Source organism: Lissotriton helveticus, chromosome 3_1, assembly GCF_964261635.1.
Source record: "Lissotriton helveticus chromosome 3_1, aLisHel1.1, whole genome shotgun sequence".
NCBI classification, from domain to species: domain Eukaryota; kingdom Metazoa; phylum Chordata; class Amphibia; order Caudata; family Salamandridae; genus Lissotriton; species Lissotriton helveticus.
In genome coordinates this window covers 289,019,734-289,041,114 of record NC_136061.1, presented here as the reverse complement: position 1 = coordinate 289,041,114, position 21,381 = coordinate 289,019,734, and the positions used below count along the sequence as shown (strand labels likewise).

The 21,381-nt window shown below is 48.1% G+C and overlaps 1 protein-coding gene across 1 annotated transcript in view; it reads left to right on the top strand.

The window, feature by feature from the left end:
* MED13 (mediator complex subunit 13) overlaps window positions 1–21,381 on the top strand; it is a 1,439,203-nt gene that overhangs the window by 1,287,553 nt on the left and 130,269 nt on the right. Inside the window, exon 28 of the mRNA XM_078679821.1 lies at window positions 5,846–6,019. Coding sequence (XP_078535947.1) covers window positions 5,846–6,019 — 174 coding nt within the window. The remainder of the gene's footprint in view (window positions 1–5,845; window positions 6,020–21,381) is intronic.

Below are 21,381 nucleotides of genomic sequence, written 5' to 3'. Positions count from 1 at the left end.
CTGACATTAAAAGGGGGTTCGCTGTCTAAGAGTCAATCCAAGGAGAGATCAGACTCTTCTGTGAATCACTCGAGAAAAAATTAGATCTTTTAAATTTCAAGGACGGTGGTTCTAGAGAACTCAATGGAAGAACTTAAAGAAGATCTAGGAGCAGTTAAAGCTGACATTACAACTCTCAAAAAAGATGAGGCTGTGCTCCGAGACAGATAAGAATTGTTGGAGAATAGTTTCAGACGTAATAATCTGCGCCTTCTAAATGTACCTGAAGGGAAAGAGGTAGAAGATATTAAAAGCTTCATTGTATACCCCATCAAAGAATCGGTTCAGATTGAGGATTCAGAAGATCTGATGAAGGATATACAAAGAATCCATAGAGATCCTTTTAGGAGGCACCCTAATCGAACAAAACGTAGAAAAATCCTAATCAATTTCCTAACCTTTTCTTTAAAAGAGAGAATATTGACAGCTGCCCTTAAACAAAAAACACTGAAACCCATGGACTTTGCTTTTGAGATCATGTCAGACCTCTCATGTGTCACTTTGGATCGACAATGGGAGTCTGGCAGGAGAATGGCGGATTTTAAGAAATTGGGGGCTGTCGTCCAATTAAAATTCCCAGCTCAACTAAAAATCATGTTTAACATAATGTATAATGTGAAAACAGTGCAGGAAGCGGAAGAGCTTTTGGGTAATCTAAAACAATAATCTCTTTCTTCTGGTAATACATTCCTATACACCAACAAGAAAGTAAGAGGCAGAGTCCTGATCACGACTCACGACTTCACGATGTATACACACTATACAAACTAGAGTATAGGGCAACAACATGAACTATAGAAGATACAATATTGTAAAACAGCGTTAGAAACAGCAACAGTTAAAGATAGGGCAGTATCAGAGCACTGCCGTCAGTGACGCAGGTAGTATTTGATGTTTGGAGGCAAGCCCTGTGGCGAATGGGGTGGTAGCAGACGCTGACTGAAGAAACTCCGCTCTGGCGGACTGGCCGTTTCCCGGACCTAGCGGCCCTTCGGGGCTTTGCGGGGTGGGACGATATCGGAATTTCTAAACTGGGAGATGTTATGGCGGGGACGTCGCTCAAGTCGTTCCAGGACTTGAGTGCAGAATACCATATGCCCCGTACTCAGTTCTTCCGTTATTTGCAATTTCGGCATGCTATTGCCCCATATCTGGATGGATTAACATCTCTTCCGGAATTTAGTCCACTGGAGGCTCGGGTCTTTATGGGAGACACCGAGACCAAGAAAATATCTCGCATATATCAATCCCTGATTATACATTGCTCCTCTGACTTGCAGAAATTGAAGGGGACCTGGGAGGACGATGTAGGGGCGTTAGAAGAGTAGGACTGGCCCTAGGGGATCGGCCATCTCTGTCCGCCTTAGGTTGATCCAATTCAAATACTTGCACAGGGTATATTTCACTCGGTGGAGGCTGTGGCAAGCGGGCCTTATAGCATCCCCAAACTGTACTAGGTGTGGATGTGAAGAGGGCACCTTCTTACATACGGTGTGGAGTTGTGGCCACCTAGACAGGTTCTGGAATGGAGTGTGGAATGACCTGGATGAGGTCCTTGGATGGGTGCTCCCCCGTATGCCTCGCCTGGGCCTGTTGCATATGTTGGATGGAGTGGGGGGGAAACCTCTACAAGAGGCATTTATTGTTGCTGGGACTTACATTTGCCAAACGAGATATAGCGCAGGCATGGATGGACCCGAGGGCTCCGACATTGGTAGCGTGGAAGAGGGGGCTAGATTTTTGTATGGGGATGGAGAAGCCCATATTTCTTGCCCGGGGCTGTCCTTGGAAACACTATAAGATCTGGAAACTGGCTGATTTCAGGGGCATTTGGCTCGAGCCTCTGCCAGAACAGGACCCGATATTGGATGTCTGAGCGTGCTGTGCCTGTAGATGTGTGTATACAAATTGCTGACATTGGTTCGAACCGTGCGGGGGGGGGGGATTCGGGAAGGCTGGGGGAGGGGGGTGTTGGGGGGGGGGGGCCGGAGGGAGGGGGGTTACTTGCATTCATTTTATAGTGTTTGATGTAAAAGACATGATGGATTGCAATGCGTTATGTGTATCTACTTGATTGGCAGTTGCCTCTGGAGTACAGAGCTCTGCGATTCCTATGTGATCTATCAATAAAACTGTTTTAAAAAAAAAAAAAAAGATAGGGCACACCGGCAGGCAGAATCTGCATTTATCCAGGTAAATGGGGGATGGGTTTCCCGGGGGAGTGAAGAGGGTAGCACGGGTGGGGGAGCATAGGGGTATAAAAGAAAAATCTCATGTGTCTTCCGACGTAGTTGTTTCTTACTTGCTGTTGTTTTTGGTCTGGCGTCTATATTCTATTGGAGGTTATATATTTAAGGTTCGTTTTTTAGGTCTCTCGCCTAGAGGTGCAGCGCGCAGCACAAGACATTTAGGGCCAGATGTAGGTAATCTCGATTTACCTATTCTTAAATACCGAATCATACCGATTCGGTATTTAAGAGTAAGTAAATGGGATGTAGGTAATTTCTCTTTTTAAATTACCGAATCGGTAAGATTCGGTAATTACCGAATCGGTATTTACCGATTCGGTAATTGCCATTCATTCCTATGGGCCTGGAGGCCCATAAGGCCCATAGGAATGAATGTCAATTACCTAATCGGTAAATGCCTATTCGGTAATTGGGGGAAACATTGAAGGGTGGCAGGGTGTCACTTTGACACCCTGTTGCACCCCTCAATCGTGTATGGGTGCACATGTTGCAGACATACATGTCCTAAGGGCATGTATGTCTGCAACATGGCAGCGTTTGAAAAGCAAAAAAAATGCTTTTTCAAGGCTTTTCATTATTTACCACCAACTTCTAGTTGGTGGTAAATTACGAATTCTTAAAGCCCTGTAGCACTGATTACAGTGCTACCTACATCTCATAATACAGAATCTGTAATTTTACAGAATCTGTAATTTTACCGAATCTGTAAAATTACCGATTCTGTAAAATTACCGAATCTGTATTTTAGGTGGCCCTACATCTCAGTATCCAAATACCGGTCGGTAACGGCCGAAAATCAGTATTTTCAGCCGTTACCGACCGGTATTTGATACCTACATCTGGCCCGTAGTATCTAAAAATGAGGTTTAGAGAGTGGCCTAGGAATTGCACACGCTTGTGCGTGTGCTTTTCCTTATGTGTCCCGCTATTGGCCTTTGCATGCGTGTATTTCAGTAAGACGGCACGCAATAGGTCAAAGGCGGGCTCATTGCTCCATCCACTGCATATTGGTGTCTATTACGCGCACCAAAGGCCATGTGGTTTCAATTATCGTGCCCAAACACGGGCGCGATAATTGAGTACATGTCTTGCTGTGGCGCGCGCACCACTCGCGAGCTTCTTCTGTTTTTGGATCCTTTTCATAGGGAAGCAACTAAATGAAAGAACTGCTGACGTCTTGTGTACTCCTTGTTTTTTAAAAAGCAGGCTCCATTCAGCAGGCGCTCTGGGCCGTCAGGGGTCCGATGAGTCAGAGTGGGCCGGGACCTTCTAGTCTTCAATCGGAGACAACATCAGCTCCACTCCAGGCCCCATACCTCAGCAGCAGGGTGGGCAATGCTGTGAGGGGGGAGGGGGACTCCTTCACTTTCACTTGCTTGTTACCATGCAGAGACTGCTTGTCTTATGGGTGGCTGACCAGAAACTTCTTTACAAACATCCATTACTCATTTTATAACAGTGACCATACTACGCTTTCACTTTTATGTAGCCGAGTCCTGTATGTCTTTCCAGCCTTGCTCCGTCCTGGACTCACATGACACCCTTCTCTCCCGCCCCCACTACTCCGCTTCATAAGCCAGATGCAGCAGTGCAGGAAGCAGAGCGGGATCATCTTTTAATAATTATTTTTTAAACGCGCGCCTTACATGCCTTTCACTTTCCTACTGCCTTGCAGCATTGCTGCGCCCTGTACTCACGTCACCCCCCTCCCCACCTCCACTAGTCAACAGCAGAAGCAAGGAGCAGCGGTGCAGGAAGAAGGGCTGTCGGTAACGTCAAGCAAGGTAAATCGCAGGCATCCTCTCTAAATGTTTAAATACCTTTCGACTAAAAAAATAATTGCCGTAATGAGCTAAGGCGGTCTTAGACACCCCATGGCTCCAGAGAGGCTGTAGCTGTGGACAAGGAAGAACGATGTATTTCCGCTCCCCTTCTGTGATGTCAGTCTGTGTATTCAATCTTCACTTTAGAAAGTACTCAGAGTTCAGTCTGTACGTATGCATTTAAATAATGCCCTTTAAATGCAGCGTGTTTAATTTGATCAATGCATTTCTTCTTTGGAGTTGGGTTACAACAGGCGTCTGTACTTTGGTACCACTATGCCTAAGGAAACTTGCTCCTTATTCTTGGTGCATGTTACTTTATTGCATTTTTGTTGTGGTCATTACCACCCTTAAAAGAGAAGTCTCTCTCTCTCTCTCTTATCTTATCACACTGCGGTGTGGTCGATCTTTAATCTCGGTCAGCCGGTCCTCCTGGACCTATTGTGGGATTGGTTCGCAGATCGTCCTCCGAGAGACTATGACTATGGTATCTAATTCACAACTTAAGGAAGCTGCGGCTAGATATCTCTATTAGACAAACAAGTTTCTTACCTTTGGTAATGATGTATCTAGTAGAGACATAGTATAGCTGCAGTCTTTAACACCCCTGCCATCCTCCCCGCTCTGCGAATGACTGAGAGGTCTTGTCTTGGTGTTCAGTTCACTTATTTCCTATTGACTGACCTTTGGCGTTGGAGTGGTCCTCCCTATCTCCTTATTCTGCTTCTGTTGTGGCGAGGGTTTCCAGATATACTGGTCTGGTCTCATTAACCTTATATGTATTCCACCCTTTTCTCATAGTATATGATCAAAGAAGGTGGTTTTTAATGTGTACGGTCATGCGCCTCTGCACAGTGTTTTATGACTTGTGCTTCATTGACTTTGGCCTTTTCCTCAATGGTCGTCTGGTATTATCACACCTTTTCCCCTTTTTTATTTGTTGTAAAGATTTTTTCCTCGTTTTTTAGCACACGGTTTCCACAACCAGTTTCTATCTGTTTCTGCGTTCCGCGCCGAAGTTCCACTGAATAAGCTATTATCAGTGCACTGGAGGGGACTTGTATGGCTCCACTTACCTCCTATCCAGAGCAGACGTCGTACGGAGCCATAGGGTGCTTTCTCCCAAGCGAGGAATCTGCTGCTAGACTGCCTCTACCAGATACATGGTTACTGAAGGTAAGTAACTTCTTCATCTACAGAACTGTAAGCTACAAATAGATGGTTATTTGTAAGTTACATTTTCTATTGCATTGCTTATCTCCTGACTACTGGCCTGGACAGTAAGATTTTCCACCACTATCTGACAGTTTGTCTGACTTTGAAAAAGGGATTTTTTCATTAATAAAGACAATCTATATAAGATACCAGCGCTTGAGAACCACACGTAAGAGATGAGAGGCTTTGCGTTGGTCCTGTCTCAACCCCCGGGATACACAGCTTAATGATTTAAGGAAGCTTGAAGAGTAACTGTACCAATGCTACAATGGGGTAGTTCTTTTTTCCCAATGGTTTTAACGCATGCAACAATAAGACTTTATTTGTAACATTGCCATTCTCTCTCCTCTGTTATGCTGCTGGCCTCAGAATTGCTTGAAAGCATTGATTGTTCTCTTGAAGCAAGCATGCAATACACATTTGTGTTAACATGCTGGTATTTTAAAGCATTACAAAAGGGGGTGGTATTTTAAAGCATTGCATCACTGTTAATCATTCCTTATCTGTAATATTTCACAGGGTCAAGGTACTGACCGTCTGCTCTCAACGGAATCTCATGATGAAGTCACAAATATCCTACAACAGCCCCTGGCTCTTGGATACTTTGTATCTACTGCCAAAGCAGGACCCCTCCCAGACTGGTTTTGGTCAGCCTGTCCCCAAGCACAAAATCAGTGTCCACTATTTCTTAAGGTATTTTATTCTTCTACTCCTGCAGTAAAGAGTTTAACTTGTGGCTGTATGTGTTCAAGAGCCATGCAAAAAATGTGTTCATTGTGCTGTCAAACATATATTTTGAATTAATGTATTATCCATGTGTTGACTAGTTTCTGTTGCATGTTCTGTGTTTCTAAAATGTTTCTACTAAAATATTTCAAATATTACTAGTTCCACTGCCTGTTACAAAACAAAAACGAATTCCAGGTGCCCTACCCCATTATACATCTACATGTTTTGTAACGGCTAAAGCACAGGTTTCAGATAATGAAACGGGTACACTGTGACACATTCTGGGTAGGGAAATTGGTAAAATGCTAGAACATTTTGTTTTTCATGGGACAGGTCAACAATGTATTTCAGTGCTAGTGTCTTGCTATAAATACATTAATATTCGTAATAAGGGTGGTTTAATTCCAAACAAGGCCCCTCTTCTATAAAATTGCCTGGTCCTGTGTTTTGTCACAGACAGCAAATCACATAATTAGTGCAATAAACAAGCACTGGCATAGCCAATAAGTCTCGCCTTTTGGACATTAAGTTATCTTGGGTGCTGTGCTGCCAGGTATTGAAGAGCTACACAATTACTAGACAGTGGGAGTGAAAGAAAGAGTGAATAGTTTTTGTGCACGAAAGAAGTGTGTAAGACACTGCAAAAGCGCTGCATTATAAAGAATGCGTCCCATCTTGAAGGTTCCTAAGTAGGAAAATCAATGTAAAACCAGCAAACTCACAACCTCTCTGTCCCAGCCTTGCGCCTCACCCCTCCTCAAAGCTCTTAGATGTGGCCCAGTACCGAATTCCTCTCAATTCCATTCCAGGCCTCCTCGGGGGAGGAAAGTGGCAAGGCATCCAATACTAAGCAGCAACGGGCAAGGAGACCAGCACTCCTTTGGCATGGACCTTTAAGTAACGTACAACAGAAAAGATGCCGGTGCTTGCACCACATGTCAAAACTCCTAAGCTTATTCAGTGTGTCCCAACCTTTCACACTAGAAAAATTTGATAATTTTATGTAAATGCAATAAAATGGCATGTGCAGTTTTTATTAGGAGGCCATGCACTGTATTCAAAGTTACCCTTAAGGAGAGCACTGGTACAGTGTTCATATAGCCTGCACCATGCTTCTCGCTTGCATGTGTGTGTTAGTAGACATGGAAAAGCCTTCTCCAGAGTACCTTACTTTTGGCGCCTCGCCTAAAATACATTATGCGAAGCACAATGCTTAGGCAAGTTTTAGAACGTTTTTCAGCAATACCTGCACCTATGCAGTTTGTAGAATTTGGAGGAGATATGTCAGTGTGTGATTTCTACCCATTAACTTCCCAGCTCGCACACCAGCTCTTTAACCACGGATATTTCTAAAAACACAATAGCTGGGATGTTGTGTGACCTCTTAGCCTGACAGGGTGGTGCTGGGCTAGGTTGTCAGGAGGAGGTAAGCTGAGATCTAAAAGAGACACGTTAGTGATAGATTTCTTACCTTAGAATATCCCCAGGCGTCAGACTGGATCATGGAAGTTTTGCTTAGCAGTACCCCTGCGCGTCAGTAGGGTGCGCCTTGCGGCTCCACGTCTGTCGCTGGTGTGTATGCGCCGAGATGACGTCACAGAGACTACTTAGGCGCCACCCCTGCGCGCTGACGTCAGTTCTTTCTATTTCCGCGCCAGCAAGCGCAGATCCGGATAGAGCACGTACCTTAATCACTTTTTAACTATCTTTTTGAGACTTTTGTCTCATGTTGGTTTTCTCTGGTGCGAGTAGGGATGCCTGTATTTAAGTCCTGCAGGGCCTGCCGTCGCAATATGTCGGTGGCGGACCCCCCGCGATGTTTGCCTCTACTGCCTGGAGACTGATTACGATTCCCTAGCTTGTCGGGATTGTCGAGCCATGGCCCGAAGGTCTTGAGGGAGCTGCGCCGGAAACTGCTGGGGGCCCGGCATTCGTCCCACCACCGCTCCAGATTCAGGGACCGTTCCTGAGACCGCTCGCGGGGGCGTAGTCGTCGATCCTCCGGCTCCAAGTCTTTGCCCTTGAATTCTGGTACGCGACAACATAAGAAGAAATTTTAAGAAGCGTGTTCGCTCTCTGACGTCCCTCCGTCAGTCCGCAGATGAGGGGGACAGGGGTTCTGCCCCTGCGGCTCCTTGGGAGCCTGGGAGTCCCGCGGCCTACTCGCCCTACCCAGGTCCGTCTGCGACACCCAAACAGGTGCAAGAGTTTCTTGCTGCCATGGATCGCCTTTTTAGGCCTCGGGCTCCCGCCGGCGTGCCTTCGGGCCCTGCGGTCCCGTGTCCAGAATCTTTTGGCGGCGCCGGCGGATCCAGCTTCTGCGCCACAGGATCGTGCACCGTTGGCTCCGGCCCCGGCGCCACGAGGTCCAGCGCTGCCAGCTCTGGCCTCAGCTCCGCCTCCAGTGCCGCAGTGGGTACCGTTCGTTCCACCCTTGCCCCGGTTCCAGGACCATTTTGTTCCTGCCTGGAATCCGCATTGGGACGCGGCGCCGGTCCTGCCCACGCAGTTCATGGTGCCGTTTCTGACGCAGTTTGTCCCAGCTCTTCCGCCGCAACCGGCTCCTCCTACAGCGGTGGTGGTGGAGGAGGGCTGGGAGGGGTCCGAGGACTCTCTTGCCTGGCACTGCGGTCCGAGCAGGACTGGGTGGAAGATCTGGAGGATGCAGGTGACCTCGTTGTCTCTTTAGACCCGGGGTTTGCCTCTCCCCCGCCTACAATGGAAGAGGGCGCTTCCTACACGATGGTGCTCCGTCGGGCTACTGAGGTTCTCAACCTCCATCTTCCTACGGTGACCCTCAAAACTAACTTCACTGTGGTGCCGCAGACGGTGTCTATTTCGCTGGAGCTGCTGCTTCCCTTCAATGACACCCTCACAGACGTCCTGTTGGGCACTTGGTCGCGCCCGGCCACAGGGGCCCCTGTTAAGAATTGTTGCCAGGTGTCACCGCCTGGTGACCCCGCCTTTCTGACCACTCACCCTACGCCTGAGAGTCTGGTCAACCAGGCCTTGACGTTGCAGAGTGCCTATTCCACGGCTCCGCCGGATAAGGACTCTTAGAAGCTGGATCAGTTCGGTAAGCTGCTGTTCTCTTCGGCCAGCTTGGGGCTGCGGTCGGTGAAGACCGCCTGCTTATTGGGTTGCTATTCCCACGCGTTGTGGGATGCAGTTGCCCTGGTGTTACCTCAGTGTCCTGAGGAGGTCCAGACTGTACTTTCCCTGGCGGTTGCTGAGGGTAAATATGCGGCTAAGTTTGCCATTCGGTGTGGTTTGGACAGCGCCGACTCGTTGGGCAAGGCTGTTTCTACTACGGCGGCGCTACTTTGCCATGCCTGGTTGCGTTCTTCTGGGTTCTCGTCCGATGTCCAGAGCTCGCTCATGGACATGCCTTTTGATGGCACTCGCCTGTTTGGCGATAAGGCAAACCGTGTACTGGAACGTTTTAAGGACCCGCGGGCCACGGCCAAGTCCTAGGGTCTTTCTGCAAATATGCTGGCCACTCCTGGTTTTCGTTCCTTTCGTGGCCACGGCAGAGGCGCCCAGGCAAGTTCCGTCAGCAAGCCTGTGAAGAACCAGCCTCAGCGCCGACGCGGCTTCCGCAGGGGCGGGTCTGGGAATCAGCGTGAGGGTCAGTCCACCTCCGCCCGCTGCTTCTTCCTTCAAACCTTCCTGATCCGAGCTTTGTGGAGCTCCCCATGCCGGTGGGTGGTAGGATCTGCCGCCACCTTCCCCATTGGCACGATATCACATCGGACAAGTGGGTGTTGCAGATCATCCACAAGGGTTACTCTCTTCCCTTTCAGTCCACCCCTCCAGCCATGCCACCTCAGTAACACTGCATGTCGGGGGACCACTTGGCACTTCTCTGGCAGAAAGTCACGACCCTCTTGGCCAAGGAGGCCATCAAGTGCGTTCCTGGGTCAGAAGTAGGGAGTGGTTGTTATTCCCGCTACTTTCTGGTCCCCAAGAAGGACAAAGGCGGTCTTTGTCCTTTCTTGGACCTCTGGGACGTCAATCGCTTCCTCCAGAAGGAGAAGTTCAAGATGCTGACTCTGGCTCAGGTCTTGGCTGCCCTCGACCCTGGAGACTGGATGGTAGCGTTGGACTTGCAGGACGCATATTTTCACATCCTCGTCCTGCCGACCCACCGGCGTTACCTGCGGTTCATGGTAGGCCAGGAGCATTTTCAGTTTGCCGTGCTCCCCTTCGGCCTTACCAGCGCCCCTTGGGTGTTCAAGAAATTGATGGAGGTGGTCGCCCCTACCTCGACGGCTAGTTGTTGAAGGCGGGCTTGCCCCAGAGAGTGGTCACCCACCTTCAGACTACGGCCGGCTGGGGTTCTCCAACAGTGTGCCGAAGTCGCACCTGAGTCACTCTCAGAAGCTCCCCTTCATCGGAGTGGTTCAGCCTCTCTCCCGGGTTTCAGTCCGGATGACGCTCCAGCTCCTGTGCCTGATGGCCTCCTCCATCCTGCTAGCACAACATTCCAGATGGCATATGCAGGCTCTGCAGTGAGACCTCAAGTTCCAGTGGGCACAGCATCGGGGCAACCTGTCCGATCATGTCCAGATTTTGGAAGGCACTGCACGACACTTGAAGTGGTGGCTCACGAATCGCGATTGGGTCAATGGCAGATCCCTCTCTCTTCCCCAACCGGAGCACACAGTAGTGTTGGATGCGTCTCTCCTGGGATGGGGAGGCCACTTGGGAGAGGCGGAGATCAGATGCCTCTGGTCTCACGCAGAGTCCGGCTACATATCAACCTTCTGGAGCTGCGGGCGATCTGACTTGCACTGTAAGCATTCCCTCCCTCTGTCCGGGGAAGTGTAGTGCAGGTGTTCACGGACAACACCACCGCCATGTGGTATTGCATCAAGCAGGGCAGGGTGGGGTCCTGGACCCTTTGTCACGAGGCTCTACGCCGCTGGACATGGCTGGAACATCAAGGCATCACCTTGGTGGTTCAACACTTGGCAGGTTCTCTGAACGCCAGGGCGGACAAACTCAGCCGTCGGTGATTGATGGATCACGAATGGCGTCGGAACTCGGACGTGACGCAGGTCTCTTTCAGCAGTGGGGAGAGCCTTGGTTAGATCTATTCGCCACCGAAGAGAACGCGTAATGTCATCAGTTCTGCGCTTTGGAATTTCCCAGGCGGCACTCGCTCGGCGGTGCTTTTCTTCGCGAGTACGCCTTTCCGCCTATACCACTTCTGCACAGAGTGCTGAAGAAGATCAGGCGCAACCGGGCCCAAGTCAACCTTGTGACCACGGATCGGGCACGAAGATACTGGTATCCCAAGCTACTCAGCATGGCGATCGATCCCCCGATCCGACTGTCTCTTCGGGAGGATCTTCTGTCGCAGCAGCAGGGGACTGTCCTCCACCCGAACCTGTCCAGCCTCCACCTCCATGCGTGGAGATTGAGCGGCGACAGTTGACAGCTTTTGATCTTCCTCCCGAAGTCTGTGATATCATTCTGGCAGCCAGGCGTCCCTCCAAGAAAACTGTATACGCCTGCAGTTGGAACAAGTTTGTGGCATGGTGCACAGATAAGTCTGTGGATCTCCTTTCTGCCCCTCTTTCCGAAGTCCTTCTGTTCCTTCTTTCCTTGGCCAGGCAGGGCTCTGCTCTGGGCACTATCAAGGGTTATCTTTCTGCCATCTCTGCTTTTCTACGGCTTCCTGATCAGCCTTCTCTTTTTAAGTCCCCGGTTGTTAACCGTTTCCTGAAAGGTATTATACACACGTTCCCTCCGGTCCCGTTTATAATGCCTCAGTAGGATTTGAATTTTGTGTTGACTAATTTGAACCGCTTCACAACTGTCCTTTACGTCTTCTCACCTTAAAGACTGCTTTCCTGGTTGCTCTTACCTCTGCCAGAAGAGTGAGTGAGCTCCAGGCTCTGTCTTCTAAACCGTGAGCTCCAGGCTCTGTCTTCTAAACCTCCTTTCCTTTCTGTTCATCCGGACAACGTGGTTTAACGGACCCGTCTTTCTTTCTTGCCAAAGGTTGTTACGCCCTTCCACATCAGGCAGACCATCACTTTGACCACCTTTTTTCCGCGTCTGCAATATTCTAAAGAGGAGGAGAGGCTCCATCGTCTGGACCCAAAATGTGAGCTCTCATTCTATCTGACCCGCACCCCACAGTTCCTGGTGGATTACCAGCTCTTTGTTGGCTACGTGGGTGCCAAAAAAGGTCGGGCCGTGCACAAACGGACCTTCTCTTGGTGGGTCGTTCTCTGTATCAAGGCCTGTTACTCCTTGGCTAAGAAGAAGCCTCCGTGGGGCTGCGTGCCCATTTCACTAGGGCAACGGTAGCCACTACTGCCTTGAGATGCGGCGTTCCCTTGCAGGACATTTTTCAGGCAGCTACGTGGGCCTCGCTGCACATGTTTCCCAAGCATTACTGCCTTGACAGTCAAGTCCGGAGAGACTGCTTCTTTGGCCGTTCTGTTCTCCATGACTTTCTGCTGTAATCTTAAGGAGCTGCTTAAGGATTGACGAGACCATCGGAAAGCAGATATACAACACTGACATATGTCAATGTGGTCCTGAGATTCCTTGAGAGGTGGTCTGGAAAGTAGGAATAAACACACAAACAACCACCAGCTAAACCGACAACACTTTTGAATCTGGTGTCTTACTGAAGAGTTTCCGTCATGAAGGGCTTGAATTTAGCAGGTGGAGTATTTTCGCAGGAAGATTATTTTAATATTTCTAAGAGAATCGAAAGGTTATTTGGTGTCTTTAGCAAGAAACCTGTGCTCTCAAACTGCAGCAAATTTTGCTGTTCCCAGGTTTAGATTGCAAAGAATTGGTAGAAGATCCTTCTCGGTCAGAGGGCCCATCCTGTGGAACACACTTCCCCTACACATCCGGAAAGAAGAAAACTACGCCAGTTTCCAAAAGAATATAAAAACTTGGCTCTTCCAGAAACAACTGTGCTAAAACCATGCTTATCATATACCTTTGTTCATCCATATGCCAAAGGCGCCGGGAAACCCTTTTTGGGTAGCTGCGCGCCATACAAATATAAAAAAATAAAATAAATAAATGAAAATCTTGTTCGCAGACCCACTACTGGGGTTGGTATTTCTGGGGTATCTATTCTAAGGTAAGGAATCTGTACGGAGACGGCTCTCCTTGAAGTAGCTGAATCAGTTAGATGGTCACTGGATTCAGGAGCATCAGCACTAGTGGTGCTCCTGGATCTGTCTGCAGCATTCGACACTGTCGATCACTTCATTCTAGGACTAAGATTGGAAGAGGCGGGCTGCGGAGGGAAAGTGCTGTCCTTGCTGACATCGTACCTAAGTGGCCGCACACAGAGAGTTGCTCTCCAACCATATGTTTCTAAGTCTAAACAGCTATGGTGTGGGGTCCCCCAGGGTTCAGCATTGAGTCCATTACTTTTTAATCTGTACCTTGCTCCACTGTTTACCTTGATAGCCAACTGGGGTGTGAAAGCAATTTCCTACGCTGATGACACCCAGTTGATCTTCCCTTTCAAGGAGCAGACGGTGGATGCTTTCAAAAATGTAAACGGCTGTATTGGCGCTATAACACAATGGATGAACTTGAATGAGTTAAAACTCAATGCTGGGAAGACAGAGGTTCTGTTCTTCAGCAAAGGCCCAGTGCCAGACTCAGATTTATGGTGGCCTCCAGAATTGCGGCAACCACCAACCCCGGAATTTAGGGGTTAGATGGGAGGCTGATCTTTCCCCCTTAGCTCAAATACAGCAGGTTTCGGCAGTGTGTTTCAGTAAATGACAAACCTCAGGAAATGTTTACACTTGCTGCCAGAAGATTGCCGAAAATCAGTTGTACATGCCACAATTACTTCCAGGCGAGATTATGCAAATGGCCTCTACTTGGGTCTTCCCAAATAGGCTATCTATCGCCTTCAGCTGATTCAAAATGCGGCTGCGAGACTGGTTTGCCGTATTCCTTTCCGACACCATGTCTCTCCACGTTTGCAAAAGCTCCACTGGCTCCCGGTGGAAAAAAGAATCAAATTTAAGTCCTTGACTTTGGCATACCGGGCCCTTAACGGAAAATGTCCCGGCTATCTGAAGGATAGACTATGCCCTTACAAGCAAAATCGTGTGCTGCGATCTAATTCCTACAATCTGATATGCAACCCCCGCTACACGAAAGCCCGTCTAGGCGGGAGATCGTTCACAGTTCGAACAGTCTCACTGTGGAATGCTCTACCAGGATCTTTGAGACAAGCTAGGTCAGAAACCTGTTTTAGAAAGGCCCTAAAGACTTGGCTCTTTGGGGGTAAATAACGGGGCTGTTACACTGTTATTTCTCTTCTTGAGCGCCGCTCTCTTTCTTTTCCACCTGTTGCCTTAGCGCCATTATTTACAACAAGGGGTGGTGATGGACAGAGTCTCTGAATTAAGCAGAGTACTCTCACCCAGTCAAGAGATCAGGGCTAGATCCAACACCGTTTTTTAGCTCATTGCACCATCCCAGTTTCAGAACCTGGCTGTATGCAAATTAGTCTTTCCCTGGCCCAGTGCATCATGGGAACAGGGCAGACCAGACTACAAAAGCCAATTCTTACACTGGGAAGGAAACAAGCTTCCGGGGACCGGTTTCTGCCATTTCAGGCGTCTTCGGCCCGGCTTGCTTGAATCCTGATGGTGCAATGAGCAAGGGACTCACATCTGAGTATACCCTTCCACGCTTAGGGTGGACAAAATTATTTACAACAAGGGGTGGTGATGGACAGAGTCTCTGAATTAAGCAGAGTACTCTCACCCAGTCAAGAGATCAGGGCTAGATCCAACACCGTTTTTTAGCTCATTGCACCATCCCAGTTTCAGAACCTGGCTGTATGCAAATTAGTCTGTCCCTGGCCCAGTGCATCATGGGAACAGGGCAGACCAGACTACAAAAGCCAATTCTTACACTGGGAAGGAAACAAGCTTCCGGGGACCGGTTTCTGCCATTTCAGGCGTCTTCGGCCCGGCTTGCTTGAATCCTGATGGTGCAATGAGCAAGGGACTCACATCTGAGTATACCCTTCCACGCTTAGGGTGGACAAAATTATTTACAACAAGGGGTGGTGATGGACAGAGTCTCTGAATTAAGCAGAGTACTCTCACCCAGTCAAGAGATCAGGGCTAGATCCAACACCGTTTTTTAGCTCATTGCACCATCCCAGTTTCAGAACCTGGCTGTATGCAAATTAGTCTGTCCCTGGCCCAGTGCATCATGGGAACAGGGCAGACCAGACTACAAAAGCCAATTCTTACACTGGGAAGGAAACAAGCTTCCGGGGACCGGTTTCTGCCATTTCAGGCGTTTTCGGCCCGGCTTGCTTGAATCCTGATGGTGCAATGAGCAAGGGACTCACATCTGAGTATACCCTTCCACGCTTAGGGTGGACAAAATTATTTACAACAAGGGGTGGTGATGGACAGAGTCTCTGAATTAAGCAGAGTACTCTCACCCAGTCAAGAGATCAGGGCTAGATCCAACACCGTTTTTTAGCTCATTGCACCATCCCAGTTTCAGAACCTGGCTGTATGCAAATTAGTCTGTCCCTGGCCCAGTGCATCATGGGAACAGGGCAGACCAGACTACAAAAGCCAATTCTTACACTGGGAAGGAAACAAGCTTCCGGGGACCGGTTTCTGCCATTTCAAGCGTCTTCGGCCCGGCTTGCTTGAATCCTGATGGTGCAATGAGCAAGGGACTCACATCTGAGTATACCCTTCCACGCTTAGGGTGGACGTTGGGGGTAGCTGTTGCGCTTTATAAGGTGCTGTATTATTATTATTATTAATCTATCACTAACGTGTCTCTTTCAGATGCACAAGTTACTACTTGAGTAACAATATATCTGTAAGAGACATTAGTTAGTGATAGATTCCTTACTGAACCACCCATCCTCCCCATTCTGCAAACTGATAACTAGAGTTAAGGTCATCCCTTTCAGGGCCCTAGTTTCAATGCGCCAGTGGTCAGTATCTTGCATGGCTCTGTGTTCCTGGCGCGGAAAGTCATGTACAGAACTGACGTCCGCGCTCAGGAGTGGCGCCTGAGTAGTCTCCGTGACGTCATCTCTGAGCATACGGCGCCAGCCACGGACGCGGAGCCGCAGGACGCCCCCTACTGACGCGCAGGGGTACTGCTAAGCAAAACTTTCCGGATCCAGTCTGACGCCTGGGGATATTCTAAGGTAAGGAATCTATCACTAACTAATGTCTCTTACAGATATATCGTTACACAAGTAGTAACTTGTGCGTCAGGAAACATCAAAGACACCGACGACAAGGGAAGGAAAAAAACAAACGCTGCGTGTACATAGGTTCTGGGGCCCAAGGTTTTACATACCAGAGTCCTTGCGTGAAACACGATAAATAGATGCAAATCCAGTTTATTGCGTTTGAAAACTAGGTCTTTGTTAGAAAGTATACGGAAGTATCTTTGCCTCAAAATGAAAGGTTCATGTGAAAAAATGGTATGCTTTATTTGATTAAAGCTGTTTGCATGCATAATAAACACTGCGTTTGGGTAACAGTGTTTAAAAAATTTACATTGTATAATTACAAAGAATTCATTAACGCTTTTAAATAGTTACCATACCCAGGCAACAGTAGGTGATGCTTCAGAGAGTATCCGCAGTCAGTAAAACACATGCTTGCGGCTAGTGGTGGTGTTCTAGTGCTCTTGCAACTTTTTTGTATAATGATTTGAATAACTTGCTGAGCCCTACAGCGTTCACTAAGCAGGTTTAATGAACCTGAAGGGGTGCGGACGGAAAGAGGCTTCTAGAGCACAAAGGTCAGTGCTGCAGTCGGTGTTAGGATTCTGGACTGTTTCCTTTGTTAAGCAGAGAATAGCACAGGCATTTCGAGTTGTAGGGTGGCGATGGCAGACATTGAGCAGATGATTTGAAGAAGCGGATTACATCAGGTCAGAGACCCTGATCTGATGTTTTAATTTCTAGTAGACACACTGGCGCTGCACATTTAGTTCCAAGCCACTGTAAAGAAACTGTCTTTGGAGGATATCGCTGCCACAGGGGGCATTCAATACAAGCGTCTGGACACATAATATGTTACACTGACCCTGTCAGAATGTGGTCAATCACTGGCCACACTCCAGCCTATGCTCACTTCACCTACCACCATCCACAGTGACAAATCTCAAAGCCTGAAATGTAACCAAATACCAATATCAGCAGACCACTTTGGCTTGGTGTACTACTAGCCAGAGCCGATAGGGGAGCGCAGATTCCGAGAGCGCTAGGGAACCTTACAAATTGTAGTAACCACTATTCACATAACAAAGGTGGGGGGGGGGGGGGCAGACCAGGTAAACCAGACAGGAGGTGTAAAGTGGAATAGGTTTCCGGGTTTCAACTTACTCCATGCCTGGCTGTACATGGTGACAAAATGCTGCTTTAGTGGCCTCTTACTATACTTGTGAGGTGTTTTGAATCCCAGAAACCTCTGATTGACAATGGCAACATGTGATCCGCATCATTTATTTGGTTAACTCTACGTTTACTTCTCGATGACTATAGGGCAAATGCAACTTTGACGCCAGCTCCAGACATGCCTGCACTGTAGCCCACTGTAGACCTGGAAAAGAGGGGGCTATGGGAAAGAGGGCCATTTTAACTAATCAGCCACAATGGTTAATTACTCCCACTGCACACTGCAAAGCAAGGGTCATGAGGGTGTCTGCTTTTCACGCTGAATCATAAAAAGAAAACTTTACGGGACTAGGATGCATGTGGACTCACCTATGTTACTTTTCTGTTTTAAAATCTGAAATCCAGCCTGCATGTCTTTGGAGTGCGTTTTTGGATCTTTGTCTTTTAAGTAATGACGTAACAAAAATAAGCAACAAACAGTCGTGGCTGAAAGAGCCCTACACACACTAGATGTAAGAAGGGCTCTGCTATATTACGTTGACAGGACTAAGTCATTCAGGAAAACAAAGCAACTATTTGTTGCTTTTTCTCCACAACATAAGGGTAATCCCATTTCAAAATCAGAAATAGCCAGATGGATAGTTAAATGCATTCAAATATGCTATCAAAAGGCTAAGCGCACTCTAACAGTCCCCCCAAAAGCCCACTCAATGCGCAAAATGGGGGCATCCATGGCTTTCCTAGGAAATATTCCCCTAGAAGACGTATGTAGGGCAGCTACATGGTCTACCATACACACTTTCACTAAACACTACTGTGTGGACGTGCAAGCAAAGCAGCAAGCTGCTGTAGGCCAGGCTGTCCTTAAAACTCTTTTTCAAACTGCTGCAGCTGGTGCAGGTGACTACCGCTAGAGGAGATACTGCTATACAGTCTAGCTAGGAAATGAATTCAGCAGCCCCATGCCTCGAACAGAAAATACTACTTACCAGTATGCATCTGTTCTTGGCATGTAGGGCTGCTGACATTCATATCGCCCACCCTCCTCCCCGGTGCCTGTCACAGCTGCAGTAATCTTTTCTACACACACTTACATGGTCATCTCTTACTTTTCTATACTCCATCTTTGCCACAATGGCGAAAAATAATCTGAGGATGCCCATGCGCACTGTAGTCCAGGGGAGGAGTCACCTATCTCGTGATACTTAGAAGACTCTTCCAGGACAACAAAGTGCAAACATCCGCACCCAACACTAGGCAGCGATCTATGCTAAGATATGAATGTCAGCAGCCCTACATGCCAAGAACAGATGCATACTGGTAAGTAGCATTTTCCTTAGCCACTTAAACTGGCCCCAGATGCACCAAAAGGTGAAGGAGTTTGTTAGCTCGGTGTTACCTGTCAGGCCAGTGGCAAGACAGGTGACCACCCAAAGGCCCCCCTGATACCACTGCCTGTGCTGGGGGTTCCCTTTGAAAGGGTAGGTGTGGACATAGTGGGTCCACTTGAACCTCTAACAGCTTGGGGAACAAATTCATCCTAGTGGTAGTGGATCATGCTACTAGGTACCCTGAAGCAATTCCACTTAGGACTACTACAGCTACTGCAGTAGCCAAGGCCCTCATTGGTGTCTTCACCAGGGTAGGGTTTCCTAAGGAGGTGGTTTCAGACAGAGGTTCTAACTTCATGTCTGCTTACCTGAAACACACGTGGAAGGAGTGTGGAGTGCAGTACAAGTTTACTACACCTTTTATCCCCCACAAACCAATGGCCTTGTTGAGAGATTAAACAAGACATTGAAAGGCATGATCATGGGACTCCCTAAAAAGCTCAAGAGGATATGGGATGTCCTATTGCCATGCCTGCTTTTCATTTACAGAGAAGTGCCACAGAAGGGAGTAGGGTTTTCCCCTTTGAACTTCTGTTTGGTCATCCTGTGAGGGAACACTTTGTCTTGTGCAAGAGGGTTGGGAGAGGCCTCTCCAAGAACCCAAGCAAGACATTGTGGACTGTGCTTGGCCTAAGGTCCAGAATGGCTGAGTACATAGAAAAGGCATCCAAGAATCTTGGGGCCATCCAGGACCTTCAGAAGCACTAGTATGACCAAAAAGCTGCACTGGTTGAATTTCAACCTGGGCAACAGGTGTGGGGTTTGGAGCCAGTGGCACCAACGGCACTCCAAGATAGATGGAGTGGCCCTTACCATATCCTAGAGAAAAAGAGTAAGTTCACTTACTTAGTTGACCTGGGCACAAGCATGGTTATCCATGTGATCCGCCTTAAGCTCTACAGTGACAGGGCTGACATCACCATGCTGATGGTAAAGTAAAGTAAAGTCCACGTTTGTAAAGCGCACAATCACCCGTAAGGGTCTCTAGGCGCTGGGGGGCCGTCGGGAAGATTAAGCGAGCTATTGCCCAGAGTCACATGGTGCTGGGCTAACCTGCCGCCGGAGCCGGGGATCGAACCGTGGTCCCCAGATTCCAGCGTCAGTCGCCCTGGCCGCGGCGCCACACCTCTTCCATGAGGAACAGGAAGCAGAGAGTTAACCTATCTCCTCTCCTACAGCCCAAAAGATGGGTCAGTAGATGGAGTTGTCTTTTCAGACACCCTCTCTGCCCAACAGCAGACTGACTGCAAGCAAGTCTTGCAACAGCATGCTAGTCTCTTTTCCCTGACCCCTGGTCTGACAAACTGATGTACCCATGATGTGAACACTGTTGACAGTGCACCTATCAAGAACAAAATCTATTGACAGTCAGACCAAGTCAAGGCTTTTGACACCCTGAAAGAAGCAATGTGCTCAGCACCCATTCTAAAAGCTCCAGATTATGCCAAGCTGTTCATAGTGCTGACCGATGCCTCTGAGCTAGGGATAGGAGCGGTCCTCTCCCAGACCAATGATGAAGGCCAAGACCAACCTGATGCTCTTCTAGGGGGTAGTGTGGTTCAGTAACCCTAGGCTTATCACTCAGGAGTGCAAGACATTTACAAATACACACAATAGTCAATAAATGGGAAATTACTCAATAAGGAAATCCACATCAATTTATAAAAACAACACGTATCTTTATATATGTTTAGGCACATGAAACAATTTGTTCAGGTAAGTACCTTTTTTCAAACCGGAATTCTTTTCAGTTCAAGAAGTCTGCATTAAGGTACAGTACAGCATGTAAAGTGACTGTGAGAAGTTGGCCTGATATATGATGCTCACTAGTTCTAGTGATCACCTTGTATCAGTCCAAACAACCCTTATGGTGATTGGTTGTAAGTCAACCTTATAGACCAGCTATCCTAATGGTAGCATGGACAAAGCAGTCTTAGGCTAAACTCTTTTGGCATGTGAAGCCAGCTGTTTTACCACAATATAACCCCTTGAATACCAGATGAAAGAACACCACACAGGTTGTTATGAAAATAAACAGTATATTTATTAATAACAACACCTCTGAACTCCTTATGAGGTCAGAGGGCTAAGCACATGAAATACGATAAGTTGAACAAAATTACAATGGTGCCCTAGGGGCACGACAAACCATATACTAAGTAAGTGGAATGTGAACGTCGATAGAAGAAATGGAGCTGTCCAGAGGCTGTAGGATCGATGGGACCACGCTACACTAACTCTAGGTAAGTAATAGGAGGCACACGGAACGCGTGTGCTGAGTGTGAACTCACACGCGAGATGCGTAACAACGTCTATGGACAGTACAGTTCAAGTTAAAAGGTAAGTACGGACAATCCTGACTAGTTGGGACTAAAACGACCGTGGAACTGGACACTAGGACAGTTAAACTACCCTTGAGCTCCGAAATGCTCTTGTTACCTCACCCACGGGCTGCGGGTGCATAGGTGTCAAAGTGTGTCGGGTTCTCGCGTTGAAGTCTATGGAGCCTGGAAGAAAAGATGCTGCAGGCG